At 41.7% G+C, this 19,984-nt stretch overlaps 1 protein-coding gene and 1 long non-coding RNA gene across 3 annotated transcripts; both read left to right on the top strand.

Annotated features, from left to right (window-relative positions):
• Positions 1–496: 496 nt before the first annotated feature.
• Positions 497–19,960, top strand: rhot1a (ras homolog family member T1a). 2 transcript variants are annotated; one of them, XM_031733990.2, is made up of 19 exons: positions 497–896; positions 4,390–4,448; positions 4,553–4,634; positions 4,904–4,944; positions 5,036–5,089; positions 5,760–5,812; positions 6,134–6,242; positions 7,219–7,320; positions 8,042–8,140; positions 8,327–8,435; positions 8,586–8,706; positions 8,849–8,933; positions 9,076–9,221; positions 9,353–9,453; positions 10,836–10,966; positions 11,192–11,275; positions 11,434–11,556; positions 11,635–11,837; positions 18,860–19,960. In XM_031733990.2, the coding sequence occupies exons 1-19, from the start codon at positions 860–862 to the stop codon at positions 18,975–18,977; spliced, it is 1,857 nt and encodes a 618-aa protein (XP_031589850.1). In that variant the 5' UTR covers positions 497–859; the 3' UTR covers positions 18,978–19,960. The 2 variants fall into 2 exon arrangements, with proteins under 2 accessions (XP_031589850.1, XP_031589849.1); XM_031733989.2 differs by having other exon boundaries at positions 498–896; positions 4,901–4,944.
• On the top strand, positions 12,945–17,442 carry LOC120439752. The gene is made up of 2 exons (XR_005612729.1): positions 12,945–13,258; positions 15,097–17,442. It is a non-coding gene; the product is annotated as an uncharacterized LOC120439752 (long non-coding RNA).
• Positions 19,961–19,984: the final 24 nt, after the last annotated feature.

Here is a 19,984-nt window from a genome sequence, read left to right as displayed (position 1 = left end):
TATCAACAAATTGACCCTAGCTGTGAGCGTGTGCATGTGTCTCTCAGTCCTGTGATGGACTGGTGACCTGTCCAAGACCGCTGGAACAGGCTCCAGCGCAACCACAACCCTGAATATGGAAGAACATGGATAGATGGAAAACCTCAGCACTGATATAACAGGCTGCCTGACAGAAACTACGACGCCTTGGCCTAAAAACACTTCATCCAGCTTTGTCCATATATGGTGTTTTGGGGAAAATGACTAGCTGAGCTGTTTAAGGTGTCTAAGCTGTCCACAAAAGCTAAGAAATATAGATATAATTTAAAGGAGTCATATTATCAACCAAATAAAGCCAAATATAGTGTTTGCTGCTGTTTTAGTGAATTTTTTAGTTTAATTATTATATTTAGACACACAGGAGACGCCAAATCATTGCACTTCCACTTTTTAAATCCAGGGAGCAGCATAGCGTGTTTTCTTTTCATTTTTTTAAATTTCTGGTGCGCGTTTTGTCCTGTGTGGCTTGCCGTAGATACCCGGTCTTGTAGGTCGGGCATGCCCGTGAACCATCCCCTGCGAAATTCTCTGCCAGCGCCTTAAAGAGGGCGATTAACGTGCCCTTACAGAGATATGTGACACAAACGGCATTTAACGTTGTCTTTCTGTCCAGCGGATAAGCAGTAAGTTCAGCAGAAGCGTGCGGAAAATTGCGAGCAGGAGCCGAAAAGTGTCCGTCCGTTTTGTCCTACAAAGGCGCGGAGTGTTTGACAGCGGCAGGGCCCAACGGTAGTGAACCGCCTGAGGAGGAGGACGGCATCCAGAGGTCTACATGAAACAATAAAGACGGTCCTCTCTGTGCAGGAAAGCAAGCGCCAAAATGAGGAAGGACGTGAGGATACTTCTTGTAGGGGAGCGTAAGTAGCAACTTATTTAATCCCTACTAGCTAATATGCTAGTAGCTGCAGCTACTTTCTATCAGTTACATATTGTGTGATGAGCTGTGAGAGTCAGCGGAATAGCTTCATTATTCCACAGAGCTTGATAATCACACAGTTGGTCCTGTTATTAGAATAAATAGCAGGCTTCTGTTTATGTCGAGCGGTCATAGCCAAATCATTATCACATGGTGCATGACAGCTACCTCATCAGGGCTTACATGCACTGCTCGGCTCGCTGCTTGTTATTTGAAGGGAAAATGTGAGCCTCACAGTCCAGTTTGGAGTATGGGCATCATCATAACTATTTTCTGTTGATATCTGTAGAAAATGTTTGTGTAACATTTTTGTGGCTTGTGAGTCATACTCAAAATATGCGTAATGGGATTCAGGGAGAGTCTGAAACCATGCTTGCACAAACAGAACAATTAGAAGTCAGTGAGGCTGGTTTATTTAACATATTATTGTAGTATTTGGTTAACATGATAGTGATCTGAAGGCAAACCTCTGTATGTTATAAAGAGTCCTAAAACAGAATATCAATACTACAGATTAGATGTGATACAAGTATTTGTATTTTTAAAACCTACAGTCGCTTTAATTGGTTAATTACTCTGTAATTTGGCTTATCAGAGTCAAGCCATGAGGATTTAGGAGGATGTAAACTGAGTTTATTAACTAAAGTGCTCTTAATTGGAATACAGCCTTGGTAAGCAAAGCTGGGAAGTAATTAAGTGGTAATAAACACCCCCAGACATCGCAGTGTATAATAAATATGTGAATAATGCTTTGTACCTTTTTAGCTGTATTTTTGTAGGTGACATGTTCTGATAGTTCTGTATTATTGAAGTGATTGAAGGGCTATTGTGCCGATTAGATGGTGTAAGAGTGTCTGAAAGTTTGAGCTGTGACAAAGATCACAGGAATTAAAAGACTTCTGGGAAAACCGTGAAGTTAAGGTCATTCTGTGGTATAAAAAGTTTTATTGGCTTAAGATAACATTACACATGATAAGATAAGGTAAGATATATTTTATGCATTTCAAAAGTTGGGAAGTTCTTGTTGAAATGAAACAGTCTATAGTAAAATAGTTTGAATAAACAGAATAAACATTTAAGCTTGTTTAAATAAATACAGGAAGCATAAAGAAATTTCAGATAAAAACTACACAAAAGAAAGAGGTTGAAAAAGTAAACCAAATAATCTAAACACAGTGCTGTTACAAAAAACCTTATCTCTTATTAAAGCAAATATTAAAATCTATGATGCAAAATATCTTATTTAATAAGTCAAAATAAAATATAGCTCAACACGTTTAGCAAGAAAAAAACTACAGCAAATGAAAATGATAATGTTCACTGTTTGTCAAATGTTATTTCTTTGTCTTGTAAAACGCTTCACGTAAACTACCTGAAGCCCAAAGTGATCTCCTCACTTAACTCATTTTTTTTGGACCCAGAGCTTCAGAATGGGGAAGCTTGAAGCAGAAGATATTAAATAAATCATCCATCCATCCATTTTTCGTCTGCTTAAAAAATCCAGGTTCACCTTTGGGTTGGAGCCTATCGCAGCATACATTGACAAGCTTGGCACACTGGCTGCTCGTCTATCACAGTGCTTAAAGAAAGGATTTGAACTTTTATTTTGAAAAGCTGTTTGTTGACCGATTGTGCCAGTTTTGCATGGCAGAGGATATTATGGGTAAACAGCCGCATGTTTACAGATCCTGACCTTTTCAAGGACTTTGAAATGACCCGTAAAGCCAGCATATCCCACCCTGCGTGTTTCACCGTGTCTGTTTGTTCTCTTTTGAGCACACATGTTGACAGTACTATTTATATTCAAGTTGTGGCTCTTCAGGATGGCACACATTGCTACTTTAGGAGAGTTAGTGCTCAAGGAGGTGCAGCCAGAAAGCTACGTGCCAGCCTGTGTGTTATGAAGTTCAGGTTGTGGGATTAACCTGTGAACACACCGAGAGGCAAGTGGCAGGGAAACGCAGGGCTGCAGTTTCAAATAATTGCAATTGACTGTTACCTTCTATAAAAATGAACAAATATAAAAAATATCCTGTCACAGGAATCAGCAGTGATGTCAGGGAAGTGGTAGTTTTGTCCAACTCACGATTCAAAAGTAAGTTTGCTGGAAAAAAGCAAATCACCACATTTCCAAAGCTGTAAAAGGCTCATGCTTCAGGGTGTTTTGGCTTCATTTATTGCATTGTGTAATTCGACTATTCGTTCAGTCAACACATCATTTCACTCCCAGTCTTTAGGTCTAGAGCTTGAGGTTTTTCTTGATAACTACTGCCTGTATTAACAAAATGGCAATGGCCACGTCCTGTGTGTGATACAGATCATGTTGTTGTCGGCTGTTTACCTTGATTGTTATACATATCTTTTCTATTTTTTGTAAATGTGGAGCGTATCCCAGCGATCATAGGGTGAGAGGCGGAGCAGACTCTGGACAAGTCTTCAGTGCATCACAGGGCTAACACAGAGAGACAGACAATAATAACTTAGAATCAACAATTACCTTAACCCCACTAACTGCATGTCTCTGACTGTGGTAGGAAGCCAAAGTACTCAGAGAGAACCCACACAGACACGGCGAGAAAATGCTCCATACAGAAAGGCTCCGGCCAGATTAACATGGAGTTGAACTCAGGAGCTTTTTTGCTGTGAGGTAACAGTGTGAACTACATGCCTTAATATCTTAAATGGTACTAAATCTACACCAATCTGTGTTTAAAACTACACATTTACAGGATCACAACTTTCAACATTTTGCTACACGTCAGACACTTTAACCCTCACATTCATATCAGTAATAAGGATGGAAATTGCTAAGGCAATACTTCACAGCTTCTATTTTCAGCCTTTTATGTCGATCGCAGTTTTTTGGACGTAGAGTGTAAATGTCTGGACAGATTCCCCCCTCTCTGCCATCTGTAGCGACCGTCTTTCACCCTCAGTTAATAGTGTACAGTCGTAAGGGATCATTATATTATGATGCTGCTGTGAATGCATGCTTTAGTTTGATGAAGAAGAAGATGCTACTTTTGAACCTGTATCGATTTAAGCGTACCATTAATGATAAAACTGTTGATTTGATGGTGGTGGTTTGTTATTAGTTTGCAAATTCCTAAAGTTTAAAGTAAAGAAAGCTCTGATAATCATGGGTTTAGTCATTTCTGGTTGTTTTATTCACATAAAAGTGCAGCTCTTTGAACTGCCTTTCCAGTGCAGGCCTATTTGCAGACTGCGTTTCCCTCTCGATGTTCTGAACTCACTGGATGGTGGCCTTTAGTGAGCGCTCAGCTGCGATCGCTGGCACTTGGCTGCAGCTCTTCAGCTGATCTTATCTGTTCCCTGTCATTTCACACATCACCCAGATCTGTCATGAAAATGGCAGAGAGTGTTTGCATGTTAATGACCCTGTTCCATTTCTATTTTCTTCTTGTGCTCTACAGCTAAGGTGGGGAAGACGTCCCTGATTATGTCTTTAGTCAGTGAGGAGTTTCCAGATGAGGTATGTGCGATGAAGCACTGTGGTTATGGTTAAAATCCTCCTTTTGAGTGTTTACTGTTGACTCTCATTTTATCATTGTTTGACATCATTGTCCTGTTTTCCAGGTTCCACTCCGAGCTGAAGAGATCACCATCCCAGCTGATGTCACCCCGGAGAGGGTGCCCACACACATTGTGGACTACTCGGGTATCTGCATCTACACAGTCTTTGAAACTGAAACAAGAACAGTGTAGCTAATAAAAAGAAGCCCATTCAAATCCTTCCGGTACAAGGAAGTATTGAGTGTTCAGCTGAGATCATTTTGTGCTTGGCTGCAGCTCTTAACTGTTCCACTGGGTTTCAAGATGTAGGTCATGAGAAGTGTCTCCATTTTTATTTGAGAAAAACAAAGTGAGCACAAGAGGTGTTATGTAACATAATACTGTACTAATTTTCCTTTTGCACACCTTCAGAAGCAGAGCAGTCAGATGAGCAGCTGTATCAGGAAATATCCAAGGTCGGTTTTATTTCATTCTTGCTTTGCCCTGTTTGTGCTGCATATTGTTGATGTGTGCTTCATAAGGTAATGTTGCTTTTTCTCTTCTTAGGCTAATGTTATCTGCATAGTTTACTCAGTCAACAACAAGAAGTCGATTGAGAAGGTGAGCCTGGTGTCAGTGTACTTACGTTTCATACTACTCTTGTTTGGCTCGACTTGCTTTTCATCTCGACATAAGTTGGTTTCTTTGTAAGAAGTTGGCAAAAGCTGGTTGCTGTTATTATTTTACGGTCCATAAACAGTCTTTAATGTTATCTGGGGGTGACATCAGAGAAGAGTAATGGATGTAGTGAAGGAGGACATGCAGAGGGTTGGTGTGACAGGGTGAGATGAAGGCAGATGATCTGCTGTGGCGTCCCCTAAAGGGAGAAGCCAAAAGAAGTTATTTACACTAAAGCTCACATTCATCCATTCACACACACAAAAATAAAGCTGTTTTATTCAAGATGCACAGCACTACCTCCTGAGCCAGCAACAACCCCAATACCATTAAATACCACAGTGGTCACTGGCATCCCTCATAATAAAAGTCAGATCATATTTCAAGAGTTTAAAGCTTTTAATGTGACACTGCGGCAGAAATGTTTGATTTGCATTTCCAGTAACTTTTACTGGGATGGTTGCCATAGACACAGACTGAATTACACTGCAAATATATTACAGTACTTTTATCAGACTTGGTTACCACTGTCATTCGGTTTGGCCAGGCATTTATTTAAATGAAAACCTTTGTGTTGGTGCTGCATGTTTGTCATTGTGCGTTCCTCCCCTAGGTGACGAGCCACTGGATTCCTCTCATAAACGACAGAACGGACAAAGACAGCAGGTGTGTACGTCAGCTAACGCTTATTTTTATCATCAGCTCGTCTACCGACCATTTTCTTAACTTATTCCATGTTTGGTCTATACAGTGTCAAAAATTGTAGTTTATTTTTTCCCCTCTTCCAACCAGAATAAACACTTTTACAGTGTTTATTTTTTTTTTAAAATGAGGCTGGAAAATCCTTCCCTTTAGATATCTGCAACCAACTGCTGATATTAAAGCGGTTGATTAAAACACACAATCTACATGATCTAATGAGCTTTAGTCTGATTTTCTGTTGATTGGCTGATTGTTGCTGCTCTGTAATAAATGGCTTCACTGCAGGGTGCCATTGATTCTTGTGGGGAACAAGTCAGACCTGGTGGAGCACAGCAGCATGGAGACCATCCTACCAATCATGAATCAATACCAGGATATTGAGACGTGTGTAGAGGTAAAGCAAAAGTGATACAAACACACACACACACACACACACTTGGACTCATAACTATGATTGGGTCTGTTGAGGATGTTTGGAGGTCCCACTCAGTTAAATGTCCAAGTCTGATGAAACTGTTGAGAGCAGTGAAACTGCAAATAAAGTTTAAAAGGCTGATTGAAAATCCAATACTGGCAGAGTGTGTCAGAGTGAGACAACCTGTGTGGAGGACAGATTGGCCCCCAGCTGCTCTTAGAGTGCAGTCCAGATCCTGACTGCACATACATTCTGAGTCATGAATAGATTTATATTACCAAACCCCGCGCTCCGAGGCCACGGCCTGCTGACTGACTGACTGTGAATGTGCCGTGAGGCTCGGCTGTCATGGAGCGAGGGAATGGGAATCTGCCTGCCTCTGCGTTAATTCAAATTTCCCTGTACCGCCTGCGACGGCTCGGTCCTGCCCTTCTGAGCTGGCTTAGTTACGAGGTTAAAAGAGGGACGCGTGGAGGACGTGAGGGACAGCACATACACAGTGGGAACAGACTGGGGTCAGTCACTCTGCTATGAGAAATATGTGATCCTGGGAGGTACTTGGATTTCAGATATAACTGTGTCAGAAATAAAAGCAACAGCAGCACAGTTTAAAGTACAGTCTTTATGAAGCTTTGTAGAAAATCATGTTTAAGATAAGTCTGCATTTACTCGACCCCCCAAAAAAAAAAAAAATTAGATGTTTCCAATTCAAACTTTGTTTATTGGAAACCATTCATAACAACACGGTAACCTGAGCTGCACAGTGGATCAGTGGTTAGCACTGCTGCCTCACGGTTAGGGCTCTGGGTTCAAACCTCCGGCTAATGAAAAGCATGTTCCGTCAGTCATGCCTTCGTCATACCCATCATACTCTTGGAGAAGAGATTCTCAACCTCAAGAGTTTCACTTCCTGGTAAATAAAAGTTTAAAATAAGGTGGCCTGTTTTTCTCTCAGTGCTCTGCAAAAAACCTGAAGAATATCTCCGAGCTGTTCTACTACGCCCAGAAGGCCGTTCTCCACCCAACAGGACCCCTGTACTGCCCAGAGGAGAAGGAGGTGAGTTCTGACTTGTTGAACACAGGTAGCTTTAATGGAAATGTTGGTTTGCAGCTTTCAGAAACCTGGTGGAGTTCATACAGGTTAATGTGCTTTAGGCCTAGAGACAGGACAGCGACCATCAGCCAACCACTTGTTACTAGGGAAAAGATGTGTGTGTTCCCCCACTGGTTGTAAATGGTTGCTGGCAGTTGCTGTGAAAGTGTTAAAGTCCCATTCACACAGGCTTAGAGACGTGTGCTAACCTCTGGTCTCTTGGGAAACCAGAGAGTGGCTTATGGAAGCTGCTTGAGTGAAATTGGTTGCAAAGGGGAATACAGTGCTAGTCTTAACTAACAGTTTAAACTACCGCTCAGCCAGTAGTGAGTGCGTGTTTACAGAAAAAACAGCATCTTCTGTGGGCAACTGTGTCAATCTGCTGGCAACCAATCGCAAGGGAGTTTTAAGTGCATCCTCTTTGTGACCGATTTCAGCTGACAACAAGTAGCAACCACTCACGAGCAGACTAGAAAAGATTTTTCACTAGTGGCCGGAGGTTGTCAGGGATTCACCAACCAGGCTGTAGGTCTGAGACGGCATTATCCTTTGATTACACTCGTCATAAAATCTGCAGAGAGATCAAGAGTAAAGCTTAAGGAAATAAGAAAAGCAGATTTAAAGCTTGGTGCATCACAGAAGTGCATTTTGTCTCCTAAAAAATGTTATTTTTCCTGTATTACAGCTGAAGCCTTCATGCATTAAGGCTTTAACCAGAATATTTAAAATCTCTGACCTGGACAATGACGGCATCCTTAATGACAGCGAGCTCAACTTCTTTCAGGTAATGTTTTCCTCTTTAATAACATCAGCGTCTGTTTGTTAGATTGTGAGTACTGAGACGGTTTAAGGTTCAGCGTTGGTCTGTTTGTATATGAGGAAAACAACCTGTAACGGGTTTAGGGAGACGGGTTTTGACATGAAACGGTGCGCTAATATAAAACTGCATATATGTTGTGTATGCATATAGAGAACATGCTTCAATACACCACTGGCACCCCAGGCGTTAGAGGACGTAAAGAACGTGGTCAGAAGAAACATGATGGATGGAGTCAAAGACAACGGGCTCACGCTCAAAGGTCGGACACTGCCCCGTTATTCCTTTGTTTTTATGTGTTTCTCATACTTAGTGGCTCTGTGAACATAATTCATACTGTCTAAATCACTTTTCTGAGTGTTCACCCTCTCTCTCAAATTGTGTCCACTTTTTTTCTTTTTTTTAATTGCAGGCTTCCTCTTCCTGCACACCCTCTTCATACAGCGAGGTCGGCACGAGACCACATGGACCGTGCTGAGGAGGTTCGGTTATGACGACGACCTGGAGCTCACGCAGGAGTACCTGTTCCCCATGTGAGTGCAGATTATTTTGTATGTCACTTTGAGGGGTGTTCAATTTAAAGAAAGAAGTGGAGAAAAAAGCAGGTGCCTGAATAAAACCAGAAAGCTGCAAATTCACCAAAATGTATGTTTTTGTTCCTTCTCTTTATACCAGGATAAAGATCCTTCCAGACTGCACCACGGAGCTTAACCACAACGCTTACCTCTTTCTGCAGAGCGTCTTTGACAAGCATGACAAAGTGAGTGGTCATGCTTGTTTTGTTTGTTTGTTTGTTTTTCCCCTGGCACTTTTATTTCCATATTTACAATTAAATTTCAGCAACAATAACCTTTCTGTGCTCAGTCAGTTGAATTTGTGTGTTTATCTCTGCGGTCTTCCAGGACAGAGACTGCGCGCTGTCGCCAGAGGAGGTGAAAGACTTGTTCAAAGTGTTTCCCTACATGCCCTGGGGTCCAGATGTAAACAACACAGTTTGCACTAATGAACAGGGATGGCTCACATACCAGGGATACCTCTCCCAGTGGACGTGAGTGTGCATATTGTTACTCATCTGTTTTAACTTCATGCACCCTGAAAAACTTCACGCTGAGACAGATTAACAGGCTCTTCTCAGTCATGTAAAATCTTCACACGACTTCTCTTCCTTTCCTTTGGTAGGTTAACAACATATCTAGACGTGCAGCGCAGTTTGGAGTACTTGGGTTACCTCGGCTACTCTATCATCTATGAGCAGGAATCCCAAGCGGCTGCAATTACAGGTGGGTAGAGGTGGGAAGTAACAAAGTACAGATACTTCGTTACTGTACTTAAGTACAATTTTCAGGTATTAGTTTTTTTTCTGAGTACTTTTTACTTTTGCTCCCAACATTTTTAAATAAATATCTGTTCTTTCTAGTCTTTACATTTTCAAAACAGGCTCATTAGTTTTGGTTTAGCACATTTGAGTTAATATTTTGTCACTGCGAACCTCCACGTTTGAGCCTAAACAGAAACGCATTAAAGGCAGTCCTGTTTGTTTATTAATCAGCAGAGGATGTCTCATAAAACGACATGACGCGTGCCAAAGTCAGGGGTTAAAAGTGAGACGGTGTTTTTATTGATTTATGTATTTATTGCCACAACACTGGAACAACTCCTGGTGTCTGTAAGTTGTGGTTGCGCTGCTTTGCATCTAGCTAGCTCTACTGAAGATGAGGGAGAATAAAAGGAGTGGCAGGTAATTTCAAAAGCAGCGTTTTTATCAGCTCAACAAACATCAGCAAAATCACATACAGGGTCTGTACATGTGACATTTTTAAAAAAAAATTATTATTGAAAAACATGCTGCAAATCAAACTGAGGTAGACTGTGCTTTTTATAGGTTGCATGAAAATCCTCTGCAGGTTAGTGCAAAATAATCAGGTTAGTTTGCTTTACTGTGATGGATTTAAAGTTAGCCTGTGACTGGTGCACAGTGGCTGTGGATTCATAGTCAGAGTTAGGTTACATCAAGTGTAGCAGAGATTCATATGATTTTTAGCTGATGATGCTGAGATCCATTGAATTCCACCTTCATACCAACTTTATGCAGTCCAATATAAAGACAGCATAAGCTGTGTACTGTCAGTGTAGAGGATGGAAATCAGCCAGGACACCTCATGAAACATCTGCTGACATCTGGTTGAATTCAGTTGTGTCCATCCACAAAGAGCAGCAGGTCAGCTGATCACAGCCTGTACACTAAGAAAATCTACTGCAGCGCACAGTAGAAATCACTGAGTTATGATCCATTGCAACTGATTTTAGGGATCCTGCTGAATCCACTTTGTCCCTTGATTGTGCTTATTTTCCTGTTTTGAGGCAAAGTCACCCTCTACAATGTAGGCAACAGAAAATAGAGCTGTATATTTTTTATTTTACTTTTTTTCCCCTTAGTATAATTAATTCTCATGTATATTATTTTATCATGTTAAAATAGCACAAAAAAAGAAACCTCCTCCAAAGAGCTCATTTTACTAACTTTGACAACATGTCAGAGCTGGTACTTTTCTACAGTAGTATTTGTACTTCTACTTAAGTACAGAACGACTTTTGCCAGCTGTGTATATTACTAATTGTATTATAAAGCTATAAGACAGATGTGTATTTCCTGTTCCTTCAGTGACCCGTAACAAGCGCATTGACCTGCAGAAGAAGCAGACCCAGCGCAGTGTCTTCCGCTGCAACGTTTTAGGAGCACGGGGCAGCGGGAAGAGCGGCTTCCTCCAAGCATTCCTCGGCAGGAACCTGCAGGTCAGTGGAAATCATGAACACCCAGTTAAACTGTATGAAACATGCTAATTCTGCAGCTATCGCATCTGTTTCCAGATTCCTAATGAGATTTTATTCAAAATCTAAATCATCAAAATTTAACTGCATAATGTAAAATAAAGGATTTTTTTTTTTTCCTAAAGTAAGTAAATAAATAAATAAAACAATAGTCTTGACGGGCGATACTGGCTTTGTTTTCCTCCACAGCGACAGAGGCGGATTAGAGAAGAGCACAAGTCCTTCTATGCCATCAGCACGACTTACGTTTACGGTCAGGAGAAGTACCTGCTGGTAAGATGCATTTACTCTGAGGAGTCATCAGCTGCTCGCTGGATTACTGTTACATAATCTGAGTGCTTTGCTGAGTTTCAGCATTACAAATGTTAATCCCTCCGTCTGCACGCTCTGTTGCTCCGTCCCTGCTCCCTGCCCTGCCTGCTCACTACAAGCTCCACGAGGTGATGCCGGATTTTGACTTCCTGACGGAGACAGACTTGTCCTGCGATGTGGTCTGCCTGGTGTATGACATCAACAATCCTCGCTCATTTGAGTACTGCGCAAAAGTGTACAAGGTATGTAAACTGAGAGTGTCTTATCAGGCCTTTTTTAAAAAGTCTTGCCCCCTGACACTGAGTTCTTGTGTTTGGCAGCAATACTTCATAGACAGCAAGACGCCGTGTGTGGTGATAGCCGCCAAGTCGGACCTGCACGAGGTGCGGCAGCACTACAGCCTCTCGCCGCATGACTTCTGCCGGAAGCACAAGCTCCACCCACCCCAGCCTTTCACCTGCAGCACGAACGAAGCCCCCAGCAAAGACATCTACACTAGACTCACCACCATGGCCATGTACCCGTAAGCATTAACATTCAGCTACAGTCTTCAGTTTCTTTCCCACTTGTGCTTCTTTTACCTCTCTCCTGGGTGATTTTAAGACATTTAGCACTCAGTGATGTTAGGAAAATAAAAACTAGCCACCTTCAATGTATTGTGTAGCACTGAAACTTAGTACAGTTTGGACCTTAACCCAATGATTTTTGCAATCATATGATCACACCGGTCAGTACTTGAAGACTTGACACTCTGAAATACACTGGAGCCAGTTCTTTCATTTATGGGCCCTGCAGGGTGTCCTAAGTCCTCAAAGCTCTCTGAGCAGATTGGATTTCAGTAGCTTAATTAATTGGCACTTAACGGATGTGCCCGTTAAAGCTCATTATAGCAGTCCACAAATCCTATTGGCTAAAATCGGAAATCATTGGATCTGCTGCGCTCTGGAGCATTAGTCTGAGTAGATTTAAGCAGAAGTGCTTACTGAAAGGCGACTTTCTGCTGAGAGCCAGAGAGTAGACTGCTCCGGCGACTTATAGTTAACTCAGATATTAGATGAAACAGAATCAAGTTTGAGCTTTAAACTCAGCACTGTTGATTCTTTTACTGGTACACTGGTACAATTACCAGTGCTTGGTAATTGTACCATTACCATGCATGCTGTGTGGCAAACTCTCAGACTTCCTGTGCAACTCTACAAAACTGCCCGGATCTTCACTGTGTAGCATAAATGTTGGTAAGTTTATTCTGTCAAACCCATAAGCTCCCATCACTCAGGCGTCATTAGTTTCTAAAGGTATTTAACAGTTACACTTTGATGCGTAGCAGGTTCAGTGCTTCAGCTGTCTCAGCAGTGAAGCTGCAGATAGTTTGTTTGGTCAGCTAAAACCACTGTGGCTGTCTGTTATTTACAGGTGACTGTGGTCTCTGAAAACTCGTATTGCATAAGCCACGTTTTTCTCTGGTTTTAGCTGCCTCTGAAATATCTAAACGTAAACGCAGCTGACAAAAAGTCAGTCTGAGATTGTTTTAGTTGTGAATGTCACCCTCTGTTTTGTGGTTGTCCCTCCTTCCCTCTCGTTTTGTGTTACAGATATTAATAATTCTATTCTATTGGACGAAAGTAAGAGTTTGAGGTAACCAACAGCAGTGCAGGTTACATATTACAGTGAAGGTCATGCTTTGATATAGTTTAGCAGTTAAACAAACTTAATTGCTTTTCATCTGTCAGGCTTGGTCCCTCCTCCTGTGAGTGTGTGTCCTTCTGTGTTTGTGTTGTGTTGGCGTGGTGAATACACGCATTTCTGTGTGTCTTTCTGCAGCCACGCCCGTCTCCGCTGCATGTGTGCCTGCAACAGGTGCACATATTGCCTCTGTCAGAACCTCCTCAAGTTGGAGCTGCTGCGCAGCATTAAGGCCCAACTCCGCACGGTCGTGTTCAACAGGTTCATACACAAAATAAACTCTAGTGTTTAACATAGACTCATTCCTCCTCTCTGTCTCCGATCCTGGGGCTGGACCTCCACGATGGGACGCAGAGAGGCTTTACCCAAGCTCACTAACACTGGTGGTAGTGACAGCTCCTCTGCTTTCCCTCAGTGCTCCCCACTGGTCAGGTTTACACTGCATATCAACTGTAAGGAGAGGGGGACACCGTTATTGGTTTTACGTTATGTTTAAATATTTCTGATGATAAATTATTGGCTTTTCCTGCCACTGTTGCCTTATAGTACTCATACATAGCATCTGCTCAATAAGAAATCACAGTGAAGAAGTCGTTAGTTGTAGTAAAGTTAATAATAATATAGTTATGTATGAATAGTTAATCTCTGTTATCAAATGATGATCGTGTTTCCCAGAGGTCATTGTTTCAGCTAAATAAGAGCTGCATCTGTCTGCACCGTGTGGGGAAAATGCGTCCTGAGACTTTGTCAGTCAGCTCGTGAATGCGTGGAGTTAGCAGCTGTAGCAATGACACAAATAAAAACCAGCTGCTTGACTGTCGATGCAGTTGTGGGTGGATTTTGTGCTATTCAGTGAAGTTTAAACTGTGACGGTCAGTTTATCTCTATCAGCTGCAGAGAGATTCTGACGCTGCAGATGGTTCACTTCCTAAAATTCCGAAAGTTCTTTTTCCAACTTTAAAAATCATAACACATTTGGAATAATATTACATTAATATACATGCAACATATTGACTATTCTCACATTCACTGACACAGTTCAGACACAACTGTCTGTAGACCCTAACGGCCTGCTGTCTTGGCTCATGAGTTCTGAGTGAATTAATAAAAGCCTTGTTAAGAGCTCTTAAGCAGGAACTCTGCGTGTGATTTAGGACTGCTGGGAGTAACTTCCCTATAAATCATGTCAGATATCTCGCTTTCTGCTCCAGCTCCAGGCAGCCGAGCCGCTCTCTGTACAGTCTGACACGGCGAGCTGTGACCGTGCTGTGCCAGCTAACAAACAGCCTGGTAGCCAGGGAGGTACCTGTGTGACTGTGTGACTGTGTGACTGTGTTGTGATGCATGATGCTTGCACCACAAACTCGGCTCCTAATACGGAGTCCCATAGGTAACACTAACATTTAGTAAAAGAAACTGAATTTCAGCTCCAGATAACTGATCGCTTTATATTTGTGATTGTTTTTAAACCAAATAACAGAATTTTTATGTTGGCCTGAATTTTGAATGATAAAAAATAAACTTTGATGATTCCAGGTGTGAATTAGAGCTTTTCTCCGAGTGACGTGTGCGCCCTCCTGTCCTGCAGTGGATATGCAAACAGTAAATTTGACTAACAAGCTTTGTATGCACAAAATGAGAAACAACCAATTTCTTTGGTTTGTTTTTGGTTCAAAATGAAAACGTCATTGCTCTCTACATGTTTGCATGTTTGATTTCATTCACAGAGAAGTATTTTAAAAAACACCTTTTGCCTGTTACATCTGTTTCCAGCACCAACCTCTTTCAGCTGTTTGATTATTCGTGACGTTTTCAGCCTCATTTTGTCTCCATTTCCATTCTTAACCTTGAAGTCTGCGCCCACAGGAGAGACATTAGTTTGAAAAGCATCGCTTTTAATCGGCGAAATAAAAACTAAACCAAGCTGTGTCTTGTCCTCCTGAGGGTTAAGACTTGATGAACTCATGTTTGAAATCAAATGTGTTTAAATGATTGAATTCTATTGTTTTTGTTCTCCTCCAATTACTCGGTCATTTCATCCTGTTTTCCCCTCCCTGTCTTCTATTTCCTGTCTTTGTGTTCTTCCTTCCACTCTGTAGGTGTTCACACACACGTTTGTGGCTGCCCCTCGTCCTCTTCCTCTTGCATGTGTTCACTCTCTGCTAGTCTGCATGGCTCACCTGTTCACTTCAACCTCTGTACTTAAAGGCATGCCTCAGTCCTCTGTGAAATACTGCCATCTGCTGGCAGCTGGGGAAGGTTCTGCATCTGTCTGTACAGTGAAGTGAGCTTGGTGTTGGAATTTAATTGTGCAGGTTTGCTGAGCTACACTGCAGGTGTGAATGTGTTTAAATGTGTTTTGAGTGCGTGTTTATGTTGTTTCTAATTTTTGTGAATCATTGTTAGTCACTCGGGCAGGGTTAGATGAAGTGTTGCACCCAACGACTAACCCTTGTGTCGACATCGTCTCTGGGAGTTGTTATCAGTGATCTTAAACAGGCAGAGTGAGGGCCTGACGACCTAAAATCTAATATTAAAGTAACATTTCAGGTCCGATTGATTACAAGCATCAAGATTAAGCTGCATTGAGCCAAAGTGCTCATTAAGATTAGAAATTAACTGAGTAACAAGTACAGACCAACCTTTATACTCTGTTGTTAAAGAATCTAACGCTCCAAGAACACAGACTATTATTTTATTTGGTAACACACTATACAGCTTGTTTATGGTGTGTGTGTGTGCGTGTGTGCTTTTGTTTGATATGTGAAATGAAAGTTGGTCAGGTATTGTTGTGGTTGTGTTCAAGCTTGTGCTTCAGAGGTGGTGTTTGGCCTACTTTTCGGACTCGGTGGAGCTGGGCGATACAGATGACTTTTTAGGATTTTTCACATCCTCTCATTTATCTTATTGGTGCATTTTTATTGTATTTCCTTCATTGTTATAAATAAAAGGGTAAATATATTTTGCTGAAAAAGTGTAGTTAATAGTTTTTACTGTTAATGAGGATATACTGTAATATAGAACCAAGTGTATATGGTATGCACCACCATATATGTGGCCATTTCCTCATTTTTATGTAAAAACAGTTCCCACACATATAGTATTTCTCGGCTTCAGTCTCCCTCGTGAATATTTCCGGGTTTTTTTTTTTCGTTTCCTGTGCTTAAAGACTATATTTTTAAGTGCTGTTGGGTCAGACCAAACCTGACAATATTATTTTTAGCTCAAACAAGTAGTTATAGGTCCAGGTGATTAGTGGGTTTTTTTTTTGTTTTTTTTTGTTTTGTTTTTTAAAAGTAAATGTTTTTCTTAGAAACCAGGATATTAGGATGGCTGTAAATAGATTTTCTACCATTAGCTGCCCACAAACTGTGTTTGCAGGCGTATTTATGTCAATGAGGTGAGGGTCAGATAATCTATAAAGATAGCAATCAACATTTCCTACTGATTCAGACTACACAACCACAGTTAAGAAAAAACTTTTTCAAGTAAATGCCTGCACAGACCAGCATCATGTGACTGGACCACAGGCATGGTGTGGAGGCCACACAGAAACAGAGTTTTGATGGAAATTTGGTAAAAGCAAACGACAGCAGTGCAGATGCAGACGCCGGGTAAACTGTAGTCTGTAAAGGCTGTGCATCCTTCCTTTATTCAACGCCACAAACAAAGGATAAACTCTTAGGGACCGAGTCTACATTTTATTTCTACAGCAACAACTGTTGTGGCGAAAACACAACTACAGTCGCCTCACAGTGCTTTATATTCTAAGGTAGACCCTACAATAATACCCTATGAGCAAGCGCTTTGGCAACAACAGGAAGGAAAAACTAGCTTTTAAAAGGAAGAATCCTCTTAAACCAGGCTCGGTGAGGGGCACGTATCTGCTGCGACCGGTCGGGATGAGGAGAATGAGGATCTTTTTTAAAATTAAGTGCAGGAGACTTTGTTGCCCTGGAGGCAAAACACAGTGTAAGATGCTTAACTGTCTTATACACTAGAGCACATGAGAACATCCTTCCAGATTCCTCACGTGACAACATGCTGAAATTACTTTCACCTCGCTTCCTTGAAGAAGAGATTCTTCTGATAAGATGACAGCTTGAGGGCCTCGTGCAGGTTTTCCTGCTGTGCAATACTTTGCACATATCCTGTAGCTATGGTAAAGTTAACAGGTAACTGTGTGTGGCATGATGTGCTGCATGTTAATTACAATTATGAGAACCTGTGTAAGTGATTTCCCTAAATGAATGAACAATGACTAAAGTATAAACGCGTTAAAACGAGATGTTGGTATATATTGTATGATGGTGTATGAATTATCTGCCTAGCAACCAAGCAAACATCATCGTTTACTCTGTCAACATCAATTTGTGTGTAAAACACGTTTACAGAAAGTTTTGATGTTCAGTAAACTGCACCTTCTTTAAAAAAAAAAAAAAAAATCCCTAGAAAGAAAGCATTAGCTGGTTGTTAGGGAAAATGTTTCTCCTAGAAACCACTGCCGCCCCCGCTGCATTGTGGAGAATGCTTGAGCCAGGTTTCATGCTTTAATCACTAACTGAGCGATTCTGGCTGTGATAAATCTGTTGATTGTTTAACAAATTCAAAGTATCTCCCTGCTTCACCTGCTGCATTTGACTCCTTTTGTGACTGTGTGAGAGGCTGCCTGGTTGGGTGGAGTTTGTGGGGTGGGGGTGGTGGTGAGGCAAGCTGCCTGCTGTCAGAGGAGGATTTCAGCCTGACGCAGCAGGTTTCAGCCATCTCCATCGTGGAGGAGGTGTCCATCTGAGCCAGTAATTCCCCCACAAAGGTAACGACAGAAATCACAGAGAGAGGGGATGTTTGATTTTTATACCCGTGGATGGATGGGCGAACACGCCATGCATGTGACTGTATCTCATAATGGCAGAAGGTTATCAGGTTTTGACCTCTAAGAGTCATGTCGATATCTACTCCCAGAGGCATTTCCTCTTTTTCCAGTAGATGGAGTCTGGCTTTTCTTTGGCTCCTACGGGAGTACCAGGGCACTGGAGGGTTGAGTGGTGATCTGTCTGTCTCAAGATCAGCTTCTCAAACTTCTGTTGAAGCTATAAAATCAGTATATTTTCTATACATGAGTACGGGGCAGTTGGGTTACTCCCTTTCTCCTCCCTCCTCCTTCATTGCTTTTTACCTGTCATTGCAGGCTGCATAGTTCACCTTGTTTCCTTCCAGCTCAGTCTCAGTTGTTTCGTAAGTGTTAACGCAGTTCTATGAAGCCCGGGTGGTGTCATGCACATACATGCTTTTAATCTTAAAATAATCCGTCGCCTACGTCATTGTTGCCACAGTTATATTTTGGTGTGAGATTTATTTCACTCTACGCCTCGTTTAAATTAAAGCGCTGTGTAGATATATAGTTTGCATCAAAACTGTTCTCTGCCCTCTGTAAGAGGAGATGAAGCCAAATGATAGAGAAATTATCCAATCAGCAGCACTAAAAATACCAAATTTGTTTAGTTTAGACACCACCTGGGCTCCAGTAGGTGCCTCTTAAAGACTCTGCTCTTTCCCTTTTTTATGTGTCCCAAACTGAAACAAACAATGACAAGAGAAGGCATGTGTTTCTCTTTCATGCTGCCATGAGAGGATCCTCGGATTCGTCATTTGTGGTCAGGCTTTGGGAAGTTTTCACCCAGAGGGGGAAACACATGACTTTGTTTTGTCATTGGGCAATTTTTCTCGTTGTGGTTTCACGAGCAGATGGAAAATGTGGCACCAGATTCGTCATTGTGTTTTAATCTGCTCCCCTTTTCTGCTATTCGTGTATTTTCCCAGCCTCTTACCTGCTGTCTGTGTGTTTCCTGCTTCTTCTCTCAGGCACATGGCTCAGGCAGACCTGAAGAACTCCACCTTTTGGCTGAGGGCGAGCGTCGGTGCCACAGTGTTTGCCGTGCTGGGCTTCGCCATGTACAGAGCGCTTCTCAAACAGCGGTGATCAGACAGAACCAGACTTCCCCTCCCTGGTCCTTCTGTTGACTCTGCCCCTTCTCCTCCCACCCCCATCTCCCACCTCTTCTACCTGAGGAAAGAAAAGACTCACAAAGACTGCCTGACCCACCAGCCAGGCCTCATCGCTTGGTCATCATGAACAAATGTGCAGACTTATAGGTACCTTTTATATAAGGGAGTGTGGTGTCTTTCTCCTTCTTTATGTTTTGAGGAAGGGTGCAGGTTACGTTTGAAACATCACCTCAGTTTGTAAATGCTGGCATCGTTTGGTCTGTTGGTTTAGTCTAGGTGAGGTTAGACATGAGTAGTCAGCTGGTCCAGTCCTCTTTTTAATTCCCCCACCTCCTCAGGTCAGTATAATTAGATATTTGGACACCAGAGAGAGGCAGACATCCACAGATCCACCACAAAGGGACTTGAATCTGTTTATAGATATGTATATGCAGGTATTATGTATGTATTCCTTTAAAGAAAACAAACATTTTAGGATCAAAGCTAAAGCCAGAATAGGAGGCGATGGGACAAACAGCGCTGCATCTAACACTAAAAAGGTCACGGATGCCGTGCACTTGTTTATTTTGTGTGTTTAATTTATTAACCTGTTTCTCTCTCTCGTCTGTTTTCCGAGTGCACCGCATGAAACTCTGGGATTTTTTTCTTTTTCGTGTATTTTTGTATTTAGTATTATCAAAGCCATTTTCATGGTGAACGACTACCTGCTTTCTGTTTTTATTTTTGTTTTTCTGCCTTTCGAATAAAGCTTTTTCCCTCCTTATATTTTTATGAAGTTAGAGGCACCGTTGAAACCAGGCATCATCATATTAACAGCTATTCACCCTTTTCCCCACCTTGAGTCTTCTCATTCTTCATCTTCGGCGTTTTTAATAACGACTTGTGCCGTACGGATGCTGGTGGACAAGGACAAATGAAATGGTTTTAAATATCTGTAATAAATGACCTTTACATCCACTTATGTCACAAAGTGTGAGTGTG

The sequence above is a fragment of the Oreochromis aureus genome, linkage group 4 (genome assembly GCF_013358895.1).
Source record: "Oreochromis aureus strain Israel breed Guangdong linkage group 4, ZZ_aureus, whole genome shotgun sequence".
Lineage (NCBI taxonomy): Eukaryota > Metazoa > Chordata > Actinopteri > Cichliformes > Cichlidae > Oreochromis > Oreochromis aureus.
The sequence above is the reverse complement of the archived record's forward strand: the minus strand, read 5'-3'. Positions and strand labels throughout refer to the sequence as shown.

Bases quoted from the DNA above. Each gene is read 5' to 3' on its own strand.
- rhot1a (XM_031733989.2), top strand. From the start codon at position 860: ATGAGGAAGGACGTGAGGATACTTCTTGTAGGGGAGC. The intron at 5,090-5,759 runs GTGAGCCTGGTG...TTCCTCCCCTAG, and splicing joins ACAAGAAGTCGATTGAGAAG to GTGACGAGCCACTGGATTCC. The intron at 11,557-11,634 runs GTATGTAAACTG...TGTGTTTGGCAG, and splicing joins ACTGCGCAAAAGTGTACAAG to CAATACTTCATAGACAGCAA.